This window comes from Entamoeba invadens (assembly GCF_000330505.1).
Source record: "Entamoeba invadens IP1 unplaced genomic scaffold scaff_1105074725007, whole genome shotgun sequence".
Taxonomy (NCBI): domain Eukaryota; phylum Evosea; order Mastigamoebida; family Endamoebidae; genus Entamoeba; species Entamoeba invadens.
Genome location: NW_004191919.1, coordinates 1,736 through 21,037, shown reverse-complemented (window position 1 = coordinate 21,037; position 19,302 = coordinate 1,736). Strand labels below are relative to the sequence as shown.

Sequence of the window (19,302 nt, the reverse complement as noted above, 5' to 3'; positions counted from 1 at the left end):
CAAACAAGGTTTATAACAATAAAGGTATAATACAGGAATATTTATGATGTTATAGAAATTGATGGTTTGTGAATTAAAAAAATATTTTGATTATATACTAAATAGCACTGTTATATTCCCGGATAAACGGGATTATTTTTCATATATTTTTACAAAAAGTAATGAAGTAAAACAAGTGTTTTTTTGCAACTAGAATTTATCGACAGAATAGTTGTTGTATAATATGATATAAGTATATTTTTTAACAGCAAATAACCACAAATTAATCACTAAGTTAATCACAAATTATTTTTTATCATTGGATGCCAACATCCGACGACTTTTTATCGCCGACTTCAGAAAAGCCAAAATTGTATTAATTGAGACAGCGTGTTTTAAAGTGATCTAGAACACGATTCCATTGTTTGCTATTTAAGAGTCATGTATTAAAAGCGACTGATCAGTGTCGTCAGTCCAGTCGACACATTTCCAGCCATATTCATGCATTTGAAAAGATAAGTATCTTTTAAAAACATGAAAATGTGGTTCTTTCGTGTTTATTAATCAATTCGGCTTGTTTTTAAAAAAGAAATTCAGTTGAAAGACCAACAGCGTCGCCGAAGGCTTGGCCAAAATTTGTTGAAAATTTTTTTGAACGAATGTTTTGAAACTACTTTTGGAGGATGTGTAACAAAAAATAATTAACTTTTTGGCAATGGTATTGGATATTCAGTGAAAGGAAGATGGTGGTTTGGGCATTTTATTTTAGAATTTAGTAGTGCCTCAGGTATTGGAAGACAATACCTTGGTTGTGTTGATCCAAAACATCTTTGATCAGCAAAGACGTTTTTGTTGTTCTTATTGGGTCGAATTGATATGGTTATGTGAAATTTATAAAAGACAAATTTAAAATTGTTTTTCTAAATTAAAAGTTAAACATCATTTCAAATGATTATAAAATAATAATTAAATAATAACAGTTTATATCAATTATTGAAATAACAAAATTAAGTTTTATATGATTTAAATAATAATATTTTTATATTATTTGATATAATTAAAAAACTAATGTTTTTTATTAAAAACAAAGTTTGTTAATAATTGATAAAATTGTTTATTTAAATTTATAATAATTAATAAATATAAAATGTATTTTAATTAAATTAAATTGTTATTATAAAATTAAAATTGACTTCGTTAAAGTGACTAAAATTTAAAACGACAACAGCAGGATTTGAATTTACGCCTCAAATGAGAAATGATTTCGAGTCATACGTTTTTGACCACTCGGCCACGTTGTTTTGTTTTAAAAAATGTAATTACAGATAGTAGAAAAATAGGGTGTCAGGAATAAATTGGGTGTCAAATAAATTAGGGATTAGTTAATGTAAAAAAATGGGTTTCGTTTTTTTTTATTTTTCCCTCCCTAAAAATATGAAAAACCACTAAATAACTCAAAATCAATCTGACACCCAATTTATTCTTGACACCCAAATTTTATACTATCTGTATCATCTTTTGTTATAATTTGAAAACAACACATTAGATGTTATTTATAAAACTTATATTTTGATAGTATTATGTTTGGATAGTATAGAGGGATTTATATTTATTGTGGTTATACTGACTTCTTTAGTTCAAGTTGTTACAATAAACAAAGTCCAACAAAATACATAAATTATCTACTATTCAATTATTTTTTTTAATTCCAATTCTGTAAATATTTTAGTGTAAACATAATTGAGCATATACTTGGTTATTTGATACGTTGCAATATTAAAACACTATTAAATCAAACAATAAGAACATGCTTGTTTGATAAATAAAAATGCATTTGCCGGGACTCGAACCCGGATCTCCACCTTGGAAGGGTGGAATTCTGCCCTTAGACCACAAATGCTTCTTGATATTTTTATTATTTCAAATTAAATACAATGATGTCGCGTTTATCATAAATGAAAATTATGACATTTTATTTATAAAAAAGAACATCCATCAATTACATTAAGCATATACTCAAAAATTAAAACAATCAAAATATTGCGTTTTATACTCATCGCCCGATTTTTGGTGAGGTACTTTGTTGGTTTGAAAAAGTGCGTCCTAAAAGTTGGTTTCAGTCTATCGATGACTTTCCCACCTACTTTAATTGTTCTATCTGGAGGCAAAGGAGATACTGTTCAAAAGCTCCAGTCTTCACAAAAAGTCAATGAATTTCTATGAACCACTTTTGTACATGTACTTTTTCTTATACTTCGTCATATCCATCCAGCGATTAGATGGTAATTTCTCTTCTTTTGATTATGACAAAAATCTTTGGTGCCTGCAAAAGCTTCAAAACGAATTGTATAATATTTTGTTGGACTAACACTGGTGTTTGTAACCACAACCAAGCGTTTACCAAAATTTACACAGTTAATGCCGAAGCCCAAAAATGTTTCAGTGTTATTTTATAGAATGTTTTTTTTTCGTTTTTAAGTCTTTTTTTAAATACTTTATATGGGAAAAGATAACACCAGCTCCCTGTTTTTTAAAACAAAAACGAGGCAAAAAAATAATACGCCAGGTTGTAGTTGTGACGTTTTTTTTGTTGTATAGTCTTAAAACGTTCTTTAAGAAAATGTGTAGCAAACGTTGACAAGAGTTCAGAGTTGATCTTAATCATGTCGCGTAATTTTATCACGTGGTACCTTGGTCTACGTCAACAAAAATCAACAACTTTGTTGGAAAATGGTTGAAAAGCAATAAATTATGCATTAGACATTCCGCTAAAAATTAAGTTCCAATTTAATAAAATGGTTTTAAATGTGGATATAGAGTGATGGAATCAATCGAAAAATACTGCAACAACAATATTGAATATAAGCTGTTCAATCACGATGATTTCTTAAAAATATGGATTCCAGAAATGATGAAAAAACTTAATTTTAATTGATTTTTTCATGAATAGTTTTTTATAATTAAATTTACTAAAATCAAAAACCATTTATTCCAAACTGGAACTAGAAAAAAAAAACAAATTATAAAACAGAGAAAGGAAAGATCACTGCTAGGTTTGTTTTGTTTTGTGGATTAGAAATTGTTCACTCATTTTTTAGAAAAGCAAAAAAGAAAAGTTATTGATTTTTTTTTTGGAACTTGAAAATATTAATTAAATGTATAATTAGAATTGCTATTTTTACAAAGTGTTAATAAAAGTTTTTGTGTTATTAAAAACAATAATAATTTTTGTGTTTTGTAAAACAAAAAACAATAACATTTTCTTCGAATTAAGGAAAAAACAGGGGCTTCATAATTTTTACTATTTCCGCCTTAATACTTTAAAATTCGCCCACCCATTTTAGGCACTGTATATTTTTCTCCTTTTACATACGATTATTTCCATAAAAAGCTAGAAAACCCCGCTTTAAAAAAACCGCTTTTGATAATTTAATATTAAAATGATAATATGATTATAGTTTTTTGTATAGTTTAATTTTTTCCTTTTCCTCGATTTGATTCAAAAAACAAGGTTTACAAGAATATCTATTACTTTTTCAAGATGCCGATGTTTGTTATTAAAATTTGTAAATTATTTTTTTATGTAAAGTAAAGGCTGGATTTGCCGAATGATAAAAGGAGGAGCAAGAAAGGTTGACTTCGAAACTGTTCTTTGAAGTCAAAATAACCAAAAAACATTTTAAAATTAATATAATTAAATGAAAAAATAATGAACTTTTTATTAAATATTTTTTCAATTTTTTGCAGAAATAAAAAACTCAAAAACACTAACCCGCAAGTGTACCTTTTTTCACACCCCCTTTCACTCCTTAATATTTTTTTTTATTTTTTAATCGTCCATTAAACAAATACTCAACAGTCAAATCGATTACCTCTCGAGCAACATAGTAAATATATAACATAGCACATGTTTTTAATAGACCACTTTTCAATGTCTCTCAGCAAAGACCGACTGCACATTTATCACACACCCCATCTTGTTTGATACCTCATTCGCTCAGAAATGCATTTCACTGCCAACCTGAAAAAACGCACTTTGGACTTACTCACCAACTGAACGTGAGTGCATCCATTCCCAGCGGTTTTTCAAGTGCCTGTCAAGCAAGCGATAAATGACTCGTTATTTCGTTGTACTTGCTTTTTTGAAACTTTTTATAAAATAAACGAAGCAATTTATTAATATTGGTCAATAAAAACAATGTAAGACGGATAATTTTGTGTAAATTATCAGAAGCGGTAAAAGGGCGCTGCACATGTCCGTTATAATTTGTAGTGTTTTTGCTTTTTTTTCACAAAAACCTCAATTATTTGAGGCAAATTGAAAGTTTGGTTATAATTATGTGTAATTTTATCAGGAAATGGTAGTAAAGCGGTTTCCCGCAGTGAAGAAAAATGTTAAAAAAGACTGGGAAGATACTGTGGACGATCAGAAAGTGCGGCAATCATTTCTGTATGGTGAATAAATTCAAGTTTATTGTGTGTATTTGTATGTTATTCAATACATTTGGTTAAAAATATTTGTATGCCGAGAATAAACACACTATTTTTTCACAATTTAAAAGGCAACATTTGGTTATTGGATGAGTTTTCATCATAAAACAATAAGAATTTGGTTACGAAAAAAACAAAAAAGATCTAAAGCGGTTTTTCGCCACCGTATTATTTTTTATTTTAAAACTCGGCAAAATTCCAAAAAAACGTTAATTTTATACAATAAAACAAGTAAATGGTAGTGAAGCGGTTTCCCGCCAGCCAAAATGTTTGCCCAAAAGTGCATTTCAATAAAAATTGTTGAAAACATCATGGAGACAATGACTGTTATCAGCCAAATACGTTATTGAGAAGACATGGTGCCAAAGTGAAAGTTGATGTGTTGTTTATTTTAGAGAGGTTCTTATACCTTTATTCACTAATTATAAAGAAATGATATTCAACAACTTTCTTACTATTTGATGGACATTATTGTTCATTTTATTACAGTAAATATATGCAATATTTTGGGATTTAAGTACATACTTTTATAAAAAAGAATAAAATAACTAAAAACATTAATAATTTTATTATAATTTATACTATAACTTGTTTCAAAAATTGATCAAATGGTGGGTCTGAAAAGTAATGAAAACCATTTAACACTTGTAAAGTTCAAAAGAGATACACAACGACAACCACAGCTTCGATACGTTGTGTCAAATGAATCAATTCGTGATCATTCAATTCGGATTTGAGCATAAGTAAAATGATAATTATGGTTTTTATTATAATTTAATAGTAAATTTATTAATTTTATTAATAAATTTTAGGTCCAGAAATGGTTAAATTATAATAATAAATAGTTAATATATTATTTAATACAATTCAATTTTTATCTTTAAAGGGGGGATAAAAAACCGCTTCCGCTTAAAAACCGATTCTTTCAAAAAAATAGTTTTTTGTTAATTTTATTATAATTAAATTTATAGTTTATTTTTTTCCCGTTTCAACAAAAAAAGAAAAAATTCAGGGTTTATTATTCAAACAATATTTTACAAAATGAAAAGAGCCTTTTTATTTTTTTGTGAAATTTTTTTATTACAGAAAAAAAGCAAAGTTTGCCAAAGCCATAAACCGAGACTATTAAAAGTAGCAAGCAAAAGTTTATTTTGAGGACAATTAATTACATAAAAACGAAAATAAATTGTTACACACCAAAAATTATTTTGAATTGTTTTTCAAACTTTTTTTCGAATATTTGTTGGAATACAAATACTAATAAATCTTGAACCCATGAGTGCACCTTTTTTCACACCCCCTTTATTTTCCTCTAAATTTTTTTCATTGTTTTTAAGAGTAGAATCGATGATACTCGTGGTGGTTATAAACATACTCAAGAATAAAATTTAATGTTCTAACAGAGTTTGATCATATTTCATAATGATATACCTACATTTTTGTATCAGAAGATAAATGCACCTTTTTTCCATCACCCCTACAAATTTATTCCTCAATTAATCAAAAGTGCGTTTTATGGCCAAATTTAAATATTTTATATTGGCAAGTTCCAAGCGAAGATGTTTGAATTCCCCATTCCCAACTCTTTTTCAAGTTCATGTTGAGTATCGTATATACGTTGCATCTTCAAGTGTGTGAACATTTTTTAATAAATTATGACCAAAAACGAAGCAAAACAATAAATATGGTAATTTTCAATAAAATTGAAAAGACAAAATGATGGAAGCGGTTTTTAAGACGCTTGGATGCCGATATATTTTTTCTGTGTTTTTTGAAAAAATTTAAAAACTTTTCGATTATTTTACAAAACCGGTCTTTTTGGTATTATATTAGTGTTGTTCATTTTAAATTTGGTAAGGTATCTGTTTTATACGCCGAGAAGAGAGGATAACAATAAGACGAAAAAGATAGTGCATGGTATCTCCAAAGTTGGCAATTTTTTATAGGTAAAAAACAAAAACTCCATGGTTTATTCTACAATTTTTAACAAATTGGAAACAAAATACAATCTTTTGCTGATAAAATAAACTCGAATAAAAGTTTCAAAAATGTGGCATAATTTACTTTTAAATACCAAAATATATGTAATTTATTGGCAAGTTTACACCAAAAAGAATGGAAGCGGTTTTAAAACCACGAGCAAAATCACAAAAAAATAAAATGGCATTGTACAATAATTGGTTATATATTTAAGTTATATAAAGCCAAGATGGTGAAGGTATCGGTTTTATTGTCCATTCAATTATGTTGCCCAAAAATGTATTTATCAATTTGGGTATAAAAATTGTTGAAGAAAGAGGTTGTATTCTTTCAACATGTAACCAAAAGATGATATTTTTTAAATGAATAATGATACAATGACACAGTTAAATGTTGCCCGAAAGACAAAAATAGTTTTTATTAATTATTTACACAGTGTTTCATCAAGCACTCATGGTGTTAATTTGGTGTTTATTATAGGATAAAAAATGATTTTTTATAGTTAATTAAATTAAAATATTATTAAGTTAATTCACAAAGGGATGAAATTAAAGATAGGAAGAGAAAAGTAAAAATTTGTTTCTGAACTTCATCACTGCCCCAATAGTGAACATACAACACAATTACTAATATTAACAATTATTCAATTATAGTTGTTAATAAACTCGATTTATCGAAGAATCAATTTGGTTGTATACTCTTATTTACTTTAGGTTAAATGAATTGTGTTGTGGCTTTCATTTATATCGATCCATATCAAAACACGTGTTTCATGTTTTATAGATTCTTAATTAAAGTCATGAAACGATATAATCAGAGAACAATAAATATAAAACTATATTTACTAAAAAATATCAAAATGATTATTATTTATTAATAGAATGTAAATAGTTTTTTTAAATAAAAACTATCAATTGTATTTTAGTAATTAAATTAATCTATTCAATAAAAAACAAATCCAACACACACAAAACATTCGTTCATTAAATATAACAATACTTAAATTGTTTGCAGCAAGCCTAATCAATAACAACGCATCAATCCAATGAGTTGATTGAGCTTAAAACCCCATTTGATAACCCAGGTTTACTACATATAACTACAAGTAAGTTCAGATAAAAAAAGTGATGCACGCCAACAATAAAACCAAACATAATAATTTAAATAATTACATTTTTAATATTTATCAGAATCCTTAAAACATCATGTGATATATAATTCGACCAGACACAATCTTTATAAACTTATGGCACCTTCTGGTATTAAACAACCTTATAAACTGAGCTCGGAAAAGGTTAAAAGCCTCCACCTTGCAGGTCCTAAAATTCCAAATAGTTTTGGCCTCATTGAATATCTCAAAACGTGTCCAGACACTTTTGAAAAGTTTAAAAATTTAAAAAAAATGTAATTTGGCTCAATTTTCATTCTTTTAGAATCAGATCCGTTTTTGTTTTTTTGAACTTCCGTCCGATATTTCAGAATCGCTCAAAACAAACAATCTTTCATTTTTGGTCTCTTTGGAGCTTTTTTTCGGGACAATGAAATCTCATGGAGTTAAAACACAAATTTCTAAAATTAAAAAAAGAAATGAAAACAGGACAAAAACCCGAAAAAGGACGACCAAGAAAGCTAACAGATTTAGAAATTGAAAAACTTCAAGCTGAAATTAAAAATGTGTTGAGTTTTTCTTCTTTGGGTGCTGGCTTATTTATTAAGCAAAATTTCGGGAAAATTTAGAGAGGAGGCAATTGCATCAAATTGTCGGACACATTGAAGGTTTAGAGAAAAAAGTGGCACCTGTAATGGAAAAAAATAGGGCAGAAGTTAAACCAGAGTCAATTATGTCCTATTATTCCGACTTAAAGAAAAAACTTGATGGGGTACGTTTCGAATTGGTTTTTAATTTAGACGAAGTTGGTTTTGCTCAATGGGTAGACGCCACTCAACAAATTGTTTATGCATCTGTTGAGTCGGGAGAGCAGGTTTATACCGAAGTGGATCGGGATAAAGCCAGAATTAGTTTACTTTGTTGCATTTGTGTTGACGGAACAAAACTTACTCCACTTGTGGTAACAAAACGTCTATCCTTGTTAGACACCACGCTTGCTATTTTAAGTGAAAGAGCTATTAATAGAACACAACAATCTGGTATGCTGACAACAGACTTTTACACACTTTGGCTAAAAAGAGTCTTTTTCCCAACAATTAAGGCAAAAAGAGAGCAAATGGGAGTTAGATCGGATACGAAAGGATACTTAATTCTCGATGGATTCTCTGGTCACTTTTCTAAACAAATTGAAGATTTATTTTTAGAAAATCACGTCGAAATGATCAAAGAAGTTGCCCATAGTTCTCATCTGTGTCAGCCTTTAGACTTGGGAATTTTTTGGGATAGAAAAGGTGTTTTTTACAAAACAAAAATGGGTTGATGCAGCACAAATTTGAGTTAAAAGAAAAAGAGGGGAAATTTGAGCACAAAGTCGGAAATATTCTAAAAATGGATTCTCCCGATTTTAAAAATCTTTTGAAAGGTTTTGTGAACCTTTCAGAAGAAGAAAGAATTAAAGAAATTCTCTATTCTTGGGAAGTGGTTGCAAATGGGGACAATGTTACAAGCGCGTTTTCTCAGGCTGGAATCACAGTGGCTGTGAAAAAACCAACACAAGAGGAAATAGAAAAAGCTTTAAAAATCAATCCTAATTATAACCCATCCGATTTGATTCATGGTGTTATAAGAATTGAAATAAATTCAGCAAGAGAAGCCTCTAAATTCTTGGGAAAGAAGGGGACCCCCAAAGAAACAAAAGAACCCAAACGTATTTCTCTTGAAAACATTCAAATAAAAAAGCGCCGTCTTGAAAAAGAGCGACTCGATAGAGTCTCAAAGGAAACCAAAAAGAAAGTCAACAAAGGGAAGAAACCTCGAAAATTCGACAATGAGAATGATTCTTAAACAATTTTAATTTAAGATGGTATTGGTTTAATTAATTTTAACCATAAATTTATTTTCTTTGGAGTTTTTTATAACTTGTTTTTTATAATTATTTAATAAGAAACTTTGCGATAAAAATTAACAAAAATAATTGAAATGTTAAAAATTAGAAGTGATATTAATAGAGATATAATTTATTTTATCGACAAAATGATTAGTTTATATAACATCTAATATATTTTAGTTATTTAATTAAAAATATCATATTATTGAGATCTGTATTTTCGTCTTTTGTCTTTCAATAATAAATATAAATAATGAAAATTATAATAACAAATAAGTATAAAAACAATTATCAGTTCTATCGCAATTCACAAATTGTTTCCTTTTAAACAATGTGTTGTTTTTAATTTTAGAAAAAATGGTTGTTTACAATTTTAAATTCTGTTATGGAAACATCAATAACACAAACTTTAAAAAATGAGCCTTTCTTTAATACAAAAATATGGGATTTTTGATAAAAAATATTCAAAACTACTTTGATTGGAAAATAATTCGTCTTTTCAAAAAGAGTATTTAAACTTATAAAACTGGTATTTATATATGTGTGAACAAATGAGGAGGTGATATAAATAATGGCGAGAGAGTGTGGATTTGACATGGTGAGGAGAGGAAAGAGTGCGTGGATGGTTTTGACAATAACAAATAAAAAAATGTGGTTTAACATTTTGTGCCATAAACGTGTTGTGTTTGATACGTTACAACTTCAAAACAAATCAAGACTAAAGCGACTTTCCTTATTTAATTTAATCTAACTGGGCAGTCCATGTGCATCATATCAACGCGGTGAAAGCTGCGTTAGACTTATTCAATTAATTTGTTTTAATTGTTTTTATTATATTTTAATAGTTTGTAATAAAGTCAAAAATAACTTGAAATGTTTTGTAATCATAGTCTATTTATGATTTGTTTTTCGTCATTGTTTTCGTAACTTTCCTGAAAGAATACATAACCTGTGGCTAAACTATGATGTTTTTTCCCAATAAAATAAGAAATAATTGATTTTCCTTCTAAAATATTCTTAAAGAGCTTTGGCAATGTTGTTGTCGTTGTTATTTTTTCTTTTTGTAAACGAAAAAACAATAACAAAAAAGACAAAATAAATAACATTTTTATTATTTTTACCATAAAAAAAAGAAGCGATTTTTCAAAAAAGCGGGTTTTTAGCCCCCTTTTAGCAATGTCATTAATTATAATATAAATCATGGGTTGGCAATAGATTAAACATTTAAAACAAAATTATTTTTCATTTGACAATATCCAAGCAAAATAATTATATAATGCACTAACTTTACTAATAATCATAATTTACATAGTTGGTATTGTTTTATTGCAAACATGATCTAGAAAAAAATGTATGTTCTTTTTTTACCAATAATAAGGGTTTATAAGGAGATCTCCAACAGCGACTATATCAAATTATCTCTTTCATTGCAAAATCAAACAGTTTGTTTATTATGTTTAACAACATCAAAAAACGATAGTGACAACTTAGACTTGAACTCATGTGTTTATGAAGACAAAACAAAGCACAAAAAACAACAATGACAAAAAACTTTACATAAATTGCTCTGAAGATAAGGAATATGATGAGGCAGATTGCAAAGATGATAATTTGTTTTGTTAATTCAAACGATATAAGACTAACAAAAACTGCGTTTACTACACTAATATGTTATAATAAAAATTAATTAATATTTATGTATATTTGGTTATTGGTCTTACGATTTTAAGCTGTTTCCCGTTTTCTTTCAAATAAATTCTTTAATAACTCAGCTTTTCTTTGTAATATAAATAGACTTTAACAGCCTTCTTCAAAACACTTCGAAAAAATGCTCAAGCAAAATGAAAATGATGTTTTTTTCTTTTTGTTTAAATAAAAAAAATAAAATCAAATAACATTTAGAAAACATTTTACCATTATTCACCAAAAATTATCAAAAGCGGTTTTTTTCCACCCCTATACAACTGATTTTTTGTTTTTTATTTAATAATTTTTTTATTTTTAAAAAACATTTAACAACAAAATTTTTGCTATTTTCAAATAAAAAATATTATTACTATGATTTTTTAATTCTCTTAACAAAATTAAAGCGAAAGCTTGTTTATATACAAATGTATTAATATATAAAGTATTTTTATTAAAACGTTTAAATAAAGATATGTTTTGATATTTCTTAAATTTATAATCACAAATTATACTCTTTTTGTTTATTTTTAAATATAAGGTTCATAGTTTTTCTTATAAATTAATATATAAAATTAAAATATTTAACTTTTATTTGTTTATCGATTAGATTTGAATAATATACAGTCAAATTCAACAATTAAAAAAAATATTGTTTTTTGATTGTACCTTATATAATGGTCAGTATTATATATCTTAAACCCGATTTATGGCCATTTGCCTTTTTGATTTCTTTTAAACAATAGGGAAATAAATTAAAAATCCCGACTCTGCTTATATAAATTAAAACAAATTATCGATATTTAATGACTCCAAAACCAATTACATAACAATGAAATTGATCTTTTTTAATTTAATCTTTTTTTGTGAATAAATTTATTATAACAAAAAAATTAGAAAAAGATACAGGGTTAGAAATTGTCATTTGTTTTAGAAAATTGTTTTAATAACACCACAATTACAGTAAATATTTTTTGAAGCAGATATTACTTATAATGATAATAATAATTATTTGATAAAGACAACTTATCCACAACAACAATTGAAATAATCTTCGCTTGATCTTTTACTAGAATTTCAAAAACTTCAATTTACAAAATAAATAATACTAAGGAATAAAACCAAGAATTACATCTATACATTAATGAACAAAAATGGTAACAATCAGTGATATTGATTTTTTATTTAATTTTAAAGAGGAAATTCACTTTGTTTTAAATAAAAACACAAAGAATCACTTTTATCAAAAAGTGACAAGTTCAAAATTGGACTTTCTAAAAAAATTATTTGTCAAAAAATCATTGTTGGTGTTCAACAGTATGTCGGAATTGCACTGATTTGACAAAAAACTTTATGTTCACTTAACAAACGTATATTCAAAGACGTTTGAAAACTTGTAAAATCATCGATTATTCTACAAAATATTTCAAAAATAAAAACAACAAAAAAATATATTAAATTTAATGATGGAAGCAATAGTCTGACATGTAAATTTATAAGTGTTGTGAAGAAATTAATTTCGTTAAAGCAGTTATAAATATTATATCATACCATCTTAAGTTTTTTCTCAAGAACTTCAAAATTGCTAAGTTTCTTTTACAAGTCTTTTTTTTTGGTTGTCGAAAAAAATAATTAAAAAATTGAATATATTCATCACAATCTGTTGTTAAAGTTGCATCTAATTTAAAGAATTTGAAGTTTGTTTGCTCATCATCAAGTGTGTCCAATTTTGGTGCACTTGCCTAAATTCTGCACACTCAAAAGAAACAAAGACGACAAGAACTTTTTATTGTGTTTAATTGTTTCTAATATTTAAACAACATTTGTTGAAGATATAACTGGCTTACAGACAGATGTTCTGTCTATAAAAATATTTATATGGATATATTTATTGTATAAATTCAATTTTATTGACTATTGCCATACTAACAATGAAAACGTGTTAAAAGTGTGTTAACCCATGTTCAAATGTCGTGTTATATAGTAATCAACTTGTTTATTATTTTCAAAAAAGGTATCTAAAATCACAAAGCTGTGGGAAAAAAAGATATTTGTTTAAACTTTTAAATTTATTTGAAATTTATTAACTTCAAAAACATTGTTTGATTTAATTTGTTATAAAAAATTGTTTTAATGTTTGTATAATACAATCAACTTTCTTAACAGTTATACATATAAAATGTAAAAAAATCCAAAACACATTATTAGTAAACAAGCCTTTAAATTATTTTAAAGAAAACTCTTATTTTAGTATTAATCAATAATATACGCCTGTTGAAAAAAAATAAATTACCATACCTTTTATATTAATAAATTTAGTTGTTTGCGTTTGTCGTTATAAAACATAAATCATCATGATGAAAATGTTTTATTTTAAGTTATCCAAATTATCGTCGGTAATGTACTTTTAAAAATATAGCCGTGTTGCTTCGGCCAAAGACCTCTAGCCCGACGGGCAGATCAAAGGCGTCTAGAGGACAGGGCTTTCTATACTTCAACGAGCATCAGTCTTATTCAAACGAGCTCAGCCAAATGAATCTTCTTGCATTTGGTTCTGGTGACGAATTGAGTTGGTCACACTCGATCACTTGCTAATCAATAATCAACTTTTTATTAATTATTATATGATTTATATTTTTAAAAAATTATGGGGTTCTTATTAATAATTAAAAATATTATAAAAAGTTATAAAAATTTATTAAAATATTAATAAATTTTTAATATATATTTTTACTATATAAATTAAACATCAAAAATAGTTTTTTAAACTATAAACCAAATTAAATCAAACTCATTATCACTTTATATTTTTAAAATTAATTTTGAATTATATTGGGGTGGTCAATTTATGTTTGCATTACGATGTCTTTAAGTAAATGACTTTATTGTTCATCGAATAAACAATCTCATATTGTTTATGTTTTATGGCTTAAATAATTTATGACATCTTTCTTCTAAATTAATTGCTTTCGTTTTATTAAAGATATTAACCAAATGCTTATTATTTGCATTTCTGCTTTTGTTGTTTTTATTTTGTCAATAAACATTTTAACATTTAAAAGTGTTGTTTTTTGAAAATTAAAAAACAATCACATCTGCATTAAAGTTTTGAATATTGTTAATAAAAATACCAATGTATATAAATGTTAAACAAATTCATAACAGTTAAATATAACTGTTACAAATAATATCAATTTATGTATTTTCTAAAATACTTATCAATTATATTGTTTTTATTATCTAAAATACATCAGTATTTGTCAAAGTTAATTTATTATTTATCTGTGGTGTATTTTTTGTTTATTTTTCAATATTTTGAAACATAAACTTGTGCCTAATTATTAAAATTTGTCATCCACATATTACAACTGTTTTGTATCACACACACCCACTAATTAACATAATTTTATAATGTTAGAGTTATTTTGGGTTTTAATTTCTCAATTATTTAGTTGATAAAAATAAAAAACATTTATTTCAATTAAATAGTTTTTTATTTGTATTGATTTGTGTTCAATAATTAACTAAAATAGTTTTGTTTTTGATTTTAAAAACATTCATTCAAACATAAAACTGAAAAACTCTAAAGAATTTAAAAATATAAAAACAACTTTATAATCAAAAAAATATTAACATATGAACCATTTAAATGGCTTCCACATTATGATAGTTTCGAAATACTTTTCTTCTTTCCAAGATTTTATATCTCTTGAATTAGTATGTAAGAAATATGATTTGACTATGTCTAAGTTTCATTACAAACCAATTACTCTTACTCGAAGTAAACTGATTTTTTTTGAAAATTTAGAGACTTTAATTCTATGGCCATAAAACAATTTTTTAGGCTTTTAAACATTTGACATCATACTTTTACAGGGAGTTTTACCGCATTATTGTCCACGAAGAAGTTGACTACAAAACTGCTATGAACATGCTTGACATGTATTCCGAAAACAAATTCTAATCAATCAAAGACACTCATGTTCGAATGCACTCTATTATTTTCAAAAATATAATTTACACAAAAAGACAGAATTGCTTTCAACAGTCATTTGTCTGATTTGGTCACCAAAATCGATGAAAAGTGCTTTTTGAATGAACGAGAAATGAAATCCATTGATATACCAACTACAGTCACATGTATCGATAATGAATCTATCTTCCTATGTTCTTCTCTCACATTTTTTATATTTCCATTATCATTAAGACGAATATGTGATAAATCTTTTGCTGAATGTCGATCATTAGTCGAAGTAGTCTTCCCAAGTCGACTCACCTCTATCGGGTCACTATGTTTTTATGGGTGTTATTCTCTCACCTCGGTGAAGTTCCTGAGACATTTAAAACCTTCTATAAACAATTAATTGGAGCTTTCTAAGACTGTCAAAACTTAAGTTGGATAAATTTGCCAAGTCGTCTCTCTGAAATAAGTAATTTAGCCTTTTCAGGCTGTCAAGAATTATTAGACCTTAATATTCCCAAGAGTGTCGAGTCACTCAAAAGTATGTGTTTTTCCAATTGTAAATCTCTTTCAAAATAGTGTTAGAATATGGTCTGAAAAATATTGGAGAAAATTGTTTCAATGGGTGTATTTTATTGAATACAATAGAAATTCCAGACTCTGTGACTGAAATTGGTTGGCAGGCATTTGCCAAGTGTACACAACTCCAAAAAGTTGTGATGTCAAAGTCACATATCACATTAAACAGAGAAAATTTCAAAATTATTATTATTTTTCAATGACTGAATTTGAGTTTTTGTATGGGACTAAGTCGATAAAAAGTATTCAATCGTCGTGCTTCATTGGTTGCGAATCTTTAAAATGTATTGATATACCCGAGGGTGTAATTGATATTTCAGATAATAGTTTTCTACGTTGTACGTCTCTCTCTGAAATCACTTTTCCATACACAGTCGAATTATTTGGGGTCCAAAGTTTTTATTGCTGTTTGATTCTTGAAAGTATTGAACTGCCAAAAAAACATAAAGAAACTTCAAGTCTCGTGTTTTGAAAATTGCATTAATTTGAGTGTTGTACACGTACCACAAAGTTTAACAATGATTGGAACACAATTTTTTGCTTCTTGTGTTAATTTGGAAAAAGTGGAAGGTATAGATGGAGTGGTAATTATCGGTCCTTTTGCTTTTCAAAAGTGTGGAAAACTGAGTTCTATCACATTTAGTAAGTCACTTAAAAGTATTGGATATAGATGTTTTTAAGAATATATTAATTTACAACACGTCGAAATGCCCGATGAAGTGACCCATATCGGATATAATTGTTTCTTGAACTGCACTAAATTAAAAAAAAACAAAGATACCAAGTGGTGTTCAAAATATCAATGATTTATTTGGAAAAAAAGAAAAATAAACACAAAAAATAATTGAAAATAGATTACCGTTTTTTAATATTTTATTAATATCATATAGTTAAAAATAACATTTTATTATTAAAATAGTATATTTAACTATATTATGTTAATTTGACATCATTTTTTACAACAATTTTATTTCGATAATGATAGAAGACTAAAATAAAAGAAACCGGCACAATTTCTTGAATGACTACAGTAAAATTTCCAAGAGTGGTACCTTTGAAGAGTATATTTTTTTAAAAAGCGGGCATTTTTTATATTAAAACTAAAAATAGAGTTCTCTATAGAGCGGTAATTAAAGTTTGATTGACTAAAAATGCCCGCTTTTGAAAGAACAAAATTCCCACACCCTCCCGCTCTTGGGAGGTTTTACTGTACTTCATTTGAAAAGTTTCTGGGTGTTTCATATAAAACACTTTTGATTAAAAAGTATATAAAAATATAATAAACTATAATTTATCATTTAAATTTTTTCATCTTTAATTTCTTTTAAATTCATTAATTTTAACATTCTATTGATCCTCTCAATAAGCCAATTTTTGTGATCAAATTCAATCCAGTATTTTGGAAACATATCTAAATTACCAATGTAAGCACCCAATACAGCTCCAACAACTGCCGCATTTGTGTCTGCATCTTTTACTTTATAAATTACAGCCATCAACACACTTTCGATTATTTCCTTGTCACCTTTTCCATCATTTTTTTATTATTTGTGCCACTCCGACTCTGCACTGTACGTTTAACTGGCTTATATATGTATATTCAATCAATTTATTCAACTCAAGTTGTTCTAAACTTTGTGGATTTGTGAATTTATCAAAACCAGAATAAAACACCTTGTTGTTTTTTATGTACTTTCTTATTCTTTCTCGTGCTAAATTGATCGCTTTTTGGCAATCACACTCGCATTGTAGAAACTCGCCAATTAAATTGACTATTATAAAAATGAGGCCTGGCATCATGGGTCGTGATGAGTCACATTCCCAAAGGTGTTTGCAGTCTCTTCCACCTTTTTGATATCCCAAAATCAAAGAATAGCAGCAATTGAAGTCCTCATCACACCCCCATTAGACGCACGCCGTCCTCCTCTTTCTCAAACGTCCATTTATTTTTTTGATGAGTGTTTTGATGAAGTTTTTAGACGACAAAACACTTCACGTGTGGATTTCCAACATCCGACGGCTTTATATCGCCGACTTCCGAAAACCAGAAATTGTACCAATAAAGACAACACGCGGCAAAATCTTCTGGAACACAATTTCCATTGTTTGCTACTAAAGAGTCGAGTATTAATAACGACTGATCGGTGTCGTCAGTCCAAATAACATAAAAATGTGATTCTCTTGTGTTTATAAATTGATTTGGATTGTGCTTTAGAGAAAAATTCAGATGAAAGACCAACAAAGTCGCAGACGGCTTGGCCAAAAATTATTGAAATTATTTTTGAACAAATGTTTTGAAACAACTTTTGGAGAAAAAAGAGGTATAAATTTATTTAGCAATGAATTTGGATATTTAGTGAAAGGAAGATGGAGGTTTAGGCATTCCATTTAACATATAGTAGTGGCTCTGGTATTTGTGAGACAATGTCTTGATTGTGTTGGATCAGCAAAGACTTACTTGTTGTTCTCATTGGATTGAAATCATGGTTATGTGTATTTTATAAATTGATTAAAAGAAATAAAAAAGAATTTAAATTTGTTTTTTTAGGAATTAACAGAACATTTTCTCAGTTATAATTAATATAAGGAAAACCCCCAATACAGATATTAATACAAAGCTTTTTCATAAAATTGGGTTTATTGTGTATATAATTATTAAATGGTTTGGTGATTGGAATGACAACACTAAAACCGCGATTTGGTGACAAAAACCTGACCACAACTAATTGATTTGGTTTTAAAATAAAAAACTATATCTATATTAAAAAAATCGTCACTTCAATTTATGGTTTAAATCGTTTTGAAATAATTGAATTATATTGTATAAGACACTTTCTTTTTTTCTTCAAAACACCACATATCGGTCATTACTAATAATTACAAAGCTTAAGATGCAAGATTATTTCACAAAAAAATAACTATATTTCTATAAATACAATTAAATCAAAAAAGTCAAGAAAATTTAATGAATAAATAAGATGGTTAGAGTTTAAAGAATTAAAATAAATCGAAAGTATTTTTTAAAAAATCCGACAATAAACAACTTTATTAATTTAGACAATAATAACAAACAATTAAAGAAAATATTATAAATTTGTCAATTTTATTTAAAAATAAACTTTATTTAAAGTATAAATAACTTGTTGAATTTAAAAATAAAATAAATTCCTGAGATTAATTTCTTTGTGCCATTTGTTTGCTATAGCCAATGCAATTAATGACTGAATTAAAAAAGCTTTATTGCTTGTTCGATGTCTATTTTTACAACAAAGTTATTTTCCTTGATTGTAATAATTTGATTGTAATAAAAATTTAATTCATTGTTTGCTTAATAAGACAATAATTAGAATACAATAAATTTGCTTTTTTTCGATAGACAATTTTATTTTTATTTCGTTGACTTTTCTAATAACAGTTACTTTTGTATTTAAAAAAACGCATAAAATATTATCATTTTAATATAAAAATAATAAAACTTTTAAAAATAAATGATTTATGATAATTTTGAATTCTATAAAAAATATACCACCAAATTAAAACTGTTATTCCAACAATATTAATTTTTTCAAATACGACAATTTTTTTGAATTAATACCTTTTTATTTAAACTTTAAAAATACAACAATATATATA

General features: G+C 26.8%; 1 protein-coding gene across 1 annotated transcript; it reads left to right on the top strand.

Moving 5' to 3' along the window:
• Window positions 1–14,765: 14,765 nt before the first annotated feature.
• On the top strand, window positions 14,766–16,127 carry EIN_007660 (hypothetical protein; the record flags this gene model as incomplete). Its single annotated transcript, XM_004185963.1, has 6 exons — window positions 14,766–14,846; window positions 14,974–15,071; window positions 15,163–15,456; window positions 15,543–15,631; window positions 15,670–15,803; window positions 15,839–16,127. Coding segments are annotated over 6 exons (985 nt in total), but the record flags the coding sequence as incomplete, so codon positions are not given.
• Between the last annotated feature and the right edge of the window lie 3,175 nt (window positions 16,128–19,302).